Source organism: Centruroides sculpturatus, unplaced genomic scaffold (genome assembly GCF_000671375.1).
Source record: "Centruroides sculpturatus isolate CEXI.00-Female unplaced genomic scaffold, Cexi_2.0 scaffold50, whole genome shotgun sequence".
Taxonomy (NCBI): Eukaryota; Metazoa; Arthropoda; class Arachnida; order Scorpiones; family Buthidae; genus Centruroides; species Centruroides sculpturatus.
Genome location: NW_019384891.1, coordinates 892,362 through 900,439, shown reverse-complemented (window position 1 = coordinate 900,439; position 8,078 = coordinate 892,362). Strand labels below are relative to the sequence as shown.

The window sequence follows — 8,078 nt, the reverse complement described above, 5'->3', positions numbered from 1 at the left end:
TACAATTTTTTGTTTATAACGTAGTTTATACGGATTATTTTCAAAAAAATATACGTATTTTGGAAATGTTGAGTCGAATTAGTCTAGAATCGATTAATTTTATGAAAGAAAACCTTTCAAACAGCCGTAGTCCGTAAACTATGATTCCTACAAAATTGATTCATAAAGAACGGAACGTATCTACCGTCTTATAGGGAGATCTACTGTAACTGTATATATCAAAGGACTTCACTAGTATAGCAAATAAAATTATTGTGAATTATTTTTGATGAAAATATATTTAATATAAAACAACTTTAATATCTACAATACAGTATGATACTTAACATTAAAATAAAACAAACAACCTCTTCAAAGTAATTTATAACTCAAGAGATTTTTCCTTTTATGGTAACAAAATGCATCTGTGTTCTTCAAGATAAATATTCAATAAATTTTGAAAATCTGAAGAATTTTGATAAACAAGTTGTTGTTCTTTGCATTCAGAACTTCATTTATTTACCATTTGGTTATCCTAATTAATTAATGCAATTAAGCAGTTACAAATTAGTAATGGATAGTTTAAAATTATTGATATTATTTATCTCCAATAAATGTGCAATATAACAAATCTTTTTGAATTAAAAATCAATAATTCAAAAGATGACACCTCATGCAAATGGATTGTAAAATTTCTTAAAAAATAAATATTTATTTACTAAAGTATTTTTTTTTAATCAAATTATGAAAGAAAAAATTAAACTATAAAAATCTGAATTATTATTTGAAATTATTTTGAATAAATACTTACAGTGAAGTCTGAATATGATGCTACACTAACTAATGATGGAGCTGGACTTATACTTGGTGTACCTTTTCTATTTCCTAAATTTATATTTTCATTTCTTTCAACAAGTACTTCTCGTTTTATTGTCCCAGTTTTTCCTGGAGTTGATTTGATTGGTGTCTTCTTATGACTACAGAGAAGTCGCTAGATAAAATGTAAAATTTTTAAACATTAAAAAAATAACAATAAAAAGAAAACCAAACAAATCATATTTGTAAATACCGGTGAACGTCTCTTAGGAGTTGCAGATACTGGTGAATAAGCAACCATAGATGATATAGGAATAGCCTGAATACTATTCAGATAACTTGGAGTACCGTTCTGACCTCCTAAACGACGACATTTATTTGGTGTTTTGTTTGGAGTAGTTCCCATCCGCCTCTTAACTGGAGTCGGTCGGCTACCACAGGCAATTTCTTCTTCCAGCAATTTAGCTTTTTGACGATGCTAAAAGATTTACAAAATTCAAGAAACACTAATAAATTTAATACAATAATTAATTAACAATACTTACTCTCTCCAATTTTTCTTTTTCTTTTTCCAGTTGATGTTGCTCCCATTGCTCTGTTATGAAATTACTAAAATTTCGTCCAAAAACACGAAATTCTTGACCTTCTTTTTTCTCCCACTCAGCAATATGAGTCATCAATTCTTTCTCAAGCTTTCATAATAATTTTTAAAATCAACTTTTTATTGAAAAGTATTTTATAAATTAAAAATTATTAAAAAGCTATAATTACCATAGGTAGTTGTTTTAATAATTTTTTCCTTTCTTTTTCTTCTTGTAATAATGCACCACCACGATTATTGAATCTGTTTGGATCACTTGCTTTTTTCTGTATAAATTAGTAAGAAAAGAACATTTTTTAAAATCTATAAATTAAAATTTATTGTAAACACTATTTACATTATTATCTTTTTTTAAAAATCAATTGCAAAGCAATTTACAAATTTATCAAAAATTACCATTTTTCAGATGGTTATCATTATGAAGAAATGTTCAGTTAAGTAAAATTACATTAAACATTGCAAATAAATTGTGTTCATTACAAGACTGGACCAAGAAATTTATAATTTACTCACATTGATAATTCATTACTTATATATCAAAAATAACTAAAGATTAATAAAAAAATTTTAGTCAATAAAAGCCTCAATTTTAATGAGAGTAAAAACTACTTACTTCAAATTCCAACATTCTATTCCACAACTGTTGCCTTTTACTAACTTTTGTGAAAAGTTCTTGATATTTTTCATAAATTTGTTTCATTTTTTCTATTTCAGCATCATGCTGATCTAAAAGATTTTCTGTATAATCACCTAGAGATAAAGATTGATTCATTATTTATTTTAAATAGTCATTAATGTATTGTTAAAACCCATGTTAAAATTTAATTTTTAACGTAGCAAGCAAACCAACATACACACACAAGCAGATGAGCCCAGCGTTGCTCGGTCAAAAAATAACAGCAGCAAAGATTAAGATTATTAGATTATTTTGTACTTCTAACCCATATACTACATTATATTATAGTATTTGATTTATATTTACAAAGGTTATCTTACATAAGAGTTTATCACACCAAGTCCCCAATCTAATACATTTTAAAAATTCTTTAAATTATGTACAGTAAAGAAACAGTTTCTTTTTATATATATGATGGAATAATTTTTCAAAATTCATAGAAAGTTTATTTTATATACATGTAGACAGGTGTCTAAATTTAATGTGTTCTTTCATATTTTTAAATTAAATGTATTAATTAATTAAAATGTTATTTTTTAAATACTTATTTTTAAAACTATGAAAATGTTTTTAATTTGTTGATATAAAACTGATTTGAATTTTGTGGAAAATATCTGGTTCTTTTGCTGTTTTGTCTTTCATTTTATTGATATAATAATAATAATAAATTTGTAAAAAATTAGTCAAGAAATAATAATTTTAATAAAAAGATTATGTTAATTAATACATTTTTTCTGTAAATTAAATCAAGATTGCCCAACATCTCTCAAAGTTTCTAATCTTTTCAGTAAAATTGTCACTTTACAAACTTTATTTCAAAAGAAATAAGGCAAGAAAGTTTATTCTAAAAATCTTCAAACTACCTAAATTTAGTTTAAATGAAAATATGAATGTTTACAGAATTTCTTTTTCTCAAAATTTAAAATCATGATGCAAACATTTTTAAAAAATATCTTTGTATGCAAATTACAACTACAGTAATACCTCGACTTACGCGAACCCAGAGTTACGCGATTTTCAAATTTCGCCGATTCGTCTTTTGTTTGAGTGCCACGCAACCCTTGATTACTCACTTCCCCCACACTATTGTTTAGCTTACATGTTCGGATGTGTCGCGTGGAATCGACACATACCTACAATTTATTTTGTGTTATTTATTTCTGTGTTTGTTATATCTACGGAGACTTGAGAGACTCTATGTGGTGATTTCTTGTAACCGTGAACGGTATATCGATAAAAACACGAGATAAGATTAACGAGAACATTTATTAGCTTACATACATCTGACTTAGATTTTACACAAATTGCGAAATTATACCCCGACTTACGCGGTTATCGCTCGGTCCCACCTATCGCGTAAGTTCGGGGTATTACTGTACTGAGTAAAAGATTTCACATAGGAGTTATTAAGAATTTGGCTAAGACTCCACCAGCATAAAAATCTGCCATAATTATTTTCAATCACATGACCATGATATTTTATGCCAGGGCAGGGCATAAATGAGTTTAGCAGTGCTCAACTTTCAATGCAAATAAAATGGTACCATCATGACATCATCTGAAAATTGCAGGAAACAAGCTTTTTTGCACATTTGCTCTAATCTACCTCTTGCTTTCACCATTTCAATGCTTATGAATTTAAAAAAAATTCATTTTAACATTAGAATGGTTATTGCAAAGAAGCCTAGAACAGACCTAGAAAATTTTATTAAAAATGTCAGGAAATATCCTTACATCTACAATAAGAGGTATCCTGATTATAAGAATGGATGTCTAAAACAAGCAATATGGACAGTCATAGTAAGTCTTCAATTTAGTGAGTATATAATAAAAAAGCTGAGCACACCATACTTAGTATAGTATTTCATTATAGTGCAATATAGTATTTTAATAATATGATAATAAAAGTGAATGTACAGTACATAAGTAAAGATATTATTTTTACTACACTTGCAATTACAGTAAAACTATTGTCATAAAAACATTACAAGTGAAACTGGACTTCCACCATAATCCAAATGCAAATGGGTGAGTCATCTGATTAAAACTAGCAAGGACTTTTACTCTCATTTTATGCTAGTGGAATCTCAGCTTTTGATAGATAAGCATAACTACTTACATTGCATATGCAAGTAAATATTTGTTAAACGAAAAAAAAACCTACTATCATAAAATGGTGTAAAAGCTGTTCTTTCTTCTTCACTGATATAGCACTTATCCCACCATTCAATTAATTCATCTCTCATTTTTTCAACAAACTTCTGAATATTTTTACGCTTGAGTTCTTCATATTTTCCAATTTCTTCTTTCAACTAAAATTTCAGAATCCAATAAATAAAATTATTATTATTAATTATAAATTATTTTTGTAAAATGAATACTTCTTACCAATTTAGCAGCCGATGGACATGGATTAGGATAATTACTGATAAATAATTTGCGTTCTATTTCTGAAGCATTTACTCTGTCCCACAATGTCCGAAGTCTAGCATAAAGTTCATTACATATTTGTTCAGTTTCTTCACATTCTTTTTGTAACTATTTTGGAAAATAAATTATAATTTATTGTAAAATATTAAATATATTATAAATCAAATTGAAATTTCATTTAACATAAATTTAGTATCATAAATTGGAATCAAATATCAAAATTACAAAGTGCAAGGACTTTAAAATAAATGAATTCAATTTGCAGCTTACGTTTTGCAGTTTTGGTTGTTTGTAAAGTAGTATAAATTATTCTTAATATTTGTATTTATTATACACACACACACACACACGATGTTCTGATTTAAAATAAATATGTTTTTAAATTTGTTGTTAAAGTTTTACTTTTTTGGTTTTTTTTATACACTGTACTTAATACCTAAAATATTAAAATAGCTTAGAAAATGTGCATACTGTTCTAATAAGAATCTCTATATCTTTTGTTGTGATTGATAAATAAAATACAGGGAAAAAATTGTTTATTCAGGTAATTAAATTCTTTATTCCAAAAGAAACATTTTCAATCTGTCTTAAACCACTAAATTTTTAACAACTTGGTTTATAAGTTATAAATTAAAATTTTAGTACATCACTGATTTTTTCGGAAGGATATTGAATTTTTTAAATTCAATATCCTTCCTTAAAAATTCGTTGTTTTCTAAATGTAAAAAAGTTTGTGGATACTATACATAATAACTTTGTTATTAACAAAATTATGGATTATGTATCATCTTTGCAAAAATATTTCACACACAGATTTAATGATTTCACCTGTGTTTAAATATATTTGATATGATTTCACCTGTGTTTAAATATATTTTGAGCTGATATTAGACACAGTTACAAAATAGATAAAAATTCTTTCAATTTTTGAGTATTTGGATTTAGAGTTAATCAAATTTAACAATTCTGCAATTTGGAAACTGCTAGCAATAAAATTATAAAAAATGAATACAATGAATACCTTAATGTAATAACTAAGAGCCGTCGCAAACTAGTGCTTTGCGAGAGCAAAACGCTAGCAAACATACGCTAGCACAACCGATGACGTGGAAGGATCCGCCCCTTTCTTCTTGCCCACGCTGTTTTTCCTTCGCTAGCGCAGCGATACGAGGGTACGCTCGCTGTTCACAGAATTCAACAACTAGAGCATTTACGCTAGCAAGAGAGGGTGGGGAAGACGGATGACTACATAAACATGTCACATATTGAAAAGTAATAATAGAATTTTATCGATGTACGTAAATTACATGATTAATACATTCAGTATTGAAAAGAAAATAGTATAACCATTGTATGTAAATAGTAATATACAGTATAAATATTTTTCAACTAGTTAAGCCTAGTTAGGCTTAACTAGTAAACATGTTTTTTTCCATGCTGTTTCGAAGTTCGGAACGAAAACTGACTGATTACAAGTATAAGTTATAATAAAATCTTGTTCTATAGCCAATCTACATCTGTGGAATCCACGTCATGTGGACTACGTTACGCGAGCAAAAGTGTAGTTTGCGGCTGCTTCGTGCCCGCGTAGCTTACCTAGCAAAAATGGCTCATAGCATCATGGGGAAAAAAGGCGGGGCTTAGGAGCGCGAGTGAGCATACACTAGTTCCCACATCCTGTAGTTTGCGGCGGCTCTAAAATGTGAAACAAACTTCCAGAGAGATTTTCACGTATGAAGTCACATTTGCTCTTTTAACTGTTTTCAGTACAACAAACTAATTGTGAGCAAACATTCTCAATCATGAAATACTGTATATTATAAATCCATATAGAAATCATTTAACTGAAGAAAGTTCAGAAATTTGCATAAAGTTACAAACTTAAAACTATGAACCAAATATTTAAGTATTAGCTTCCAAAGTTTAACCTCAAGAAAGTCACTAATGTTTAAATTTTGTAATATTTTTAATGATGTTTTCATTATAGGAGTTTACTACAGTGTATTATTATAGTCAAATAAATTTTTCTTAATATAGTTTCACTAATTTGATTTCAGTGGCACGAGTGTCTAATACTTGGAAAAAAAATTGTGTGGCATTCCAGTGTATATAGGTTGTCAACCACTGCTCTAGTATATATTTTAAATTTGATGTATTTAAGTTATGAGCTACATAAGAAATGCTTAAAATATTTCATTCTTCTTGCACAAAACAGAAAATAGTAGAATCTACTCATTGTAATCAGCTTTTGAATCCTTATATTGATAATTAACTAAAAAAATCATGTGGGGTAAGTAAAAACTACAATTAATGGAATTTTGCTTTTATTACATTACTACTTACATTAAAAACACCCGAAAACAATTAATATACTGTATTAGGGTTGATCATAAAATAAGTAGACGACAAAAATTGTAGATTGACAAAAACAACTTTAATTAATTAATCAAAGTTGTTTAAGTGCCACAGTTGTTAAGACATTTGTCCCATCTTTTCACTAGGCAGTNCCCAAAAAAATATAAAATAAAGATATATACAAATTTGCAAAAACAATAATGGTGTACTACCACAGTTCACTCTTGTGTTAGAATGGAACAGAGACAACTGAATACACTGAAAAGCGACAACACTACACTAGTTCACACAACAATTAGTGTTGCTGAATCATTGTCTCGCTGCACCAGAAGTGACGTAAAAACTTAAATTTTTATTGATTGATATATGCTTACAAGTTAATAGCAATTCTTTCATGTAGACTTTTCTATATGTTTATCCCAAAATCAATGTTTCTCTCATTTATTTCAAATGGCTTTGCTTCTTCAATACTTGTTGGTCTTTAGCTATAAATTATAAATGTTATTCTTTATAGATCAAACTGTTCTAATAATGGAAATACGACAGTATTATGTTGCATTTAATACCATATCTTGGTGCACAAAAATCTCTCTCTACATCATGTTTTAGGTTGATGCAAACGAAATGGCTGTTTTTTAATTTAAACTTTCCAACCTTGTATTTCAACTTTTTTCCATGTGACTAGTGCTGTGTGTTTGTAATTGGAAGAGCACATCTATTATATATGAATTTAAAAGTGTAATCTCATTTATATTGTGAGTTCCACATGTTTAAGAGTAAGAGTATTTTTCTGATGGCATGGAAAAAATGAAAACGAATAATTTTCTTTTACAAGTATAAGCAGAGACATACCTCGGGTTGCTTCACTGTATTATCAAGAAAACTTGGTGAAGGTTCTGAGAGTGAGCATGCCACCAGGCAATGGTTCAAAAAAGCTTAGTTAAGATTTCTATCAACATTTCTATTTGTCACAAAAATAAGTACAGTAGAACCTCGAAAACTCGGCTCTCGATAACCCGGCACTCTGGATAACTCGGCCACACCCTGGCAGGGCAAAAAAATCCTTAATTAATTAATTTTCATTATAGACAGCTTTATAAAAGTATAAAAGCTCTCATAAAGTATTTTTCTGAGGTCTGTCTTATCAGGTAAATTACTGTACACAGTGTATTCATTAATTTTCATTTTCATGTAGTAAAGGCTCTATGCCTTCATAAAGGA

At 28.3% G+C, this 8,078-nt stretch overlaps 2 protein-coding genes across 10 annotated transcripts in view; both read right to left on the bottom strand.

Annotated features, from left to right (window-relative positions):
• LOC111631238 (protein regulator of cytokinesis 1-like) overlaps positions 1-8,078 on the bottom strand; it is an 85,820-nt gene that overhangs the window by 7,653 nt on the left and 70,089 nt on the right. For 8 of the 9 annotated variants that reach the window (XM_023375448.1, XM_023375447.1, XM_023375442.1 and 5 more), the window contains exons 5-11: positions 4,461-4,610; positions 4,237-4,384; positions 2,010-2,146; positions 1,567-1,662; positions 1,341-1,487; positions 1,049-1,273; positions 791-970 (exon numbers count right to left, since the gene is read on the bottom strand). In XM_023375448.1, coding sequence (XP_023231216.1) covers positions 791-970; positions 1,049-1,273; positions 1,341-1,487; positions 1,567-1,662; positions 2,010-2,146; positions 4,237-4,384; positions 4,461-4,610 — 1,083 coding nt within the window. Of the gene's footprint in view, positions 1-73; positions 515-790; positions 971-1,048; positions 1,274-1,340; positions 1,488-1,566; positions 1,663-2,009; positions 2,147-4,236; positions 4,385-4,460; positions 4,611-8,078 lie in introns of those variants that run through there. The other variant, XM_023375450.1, reaches the window with a different exon arrangement.
• The window catches only part of LOC111631239 (protein regulator of cytokinesis 1-like), a 20,665-nt gene continuing 20,213 nt past the window's right edge, over positions 7,627-8,078 (bottom strand). The window contains exon 6 of the mRNA XM_023375451.1: positions 7,627-7,901. Coding sequence (XP_023231219.1) covers positions 7,794-7,901 — 108 coding nt within the window. The 3' untranslated portion in view covers positions 7,627-7,793. The remainder of the gene's footprint in view (positions 7,902-8,078) is intronic.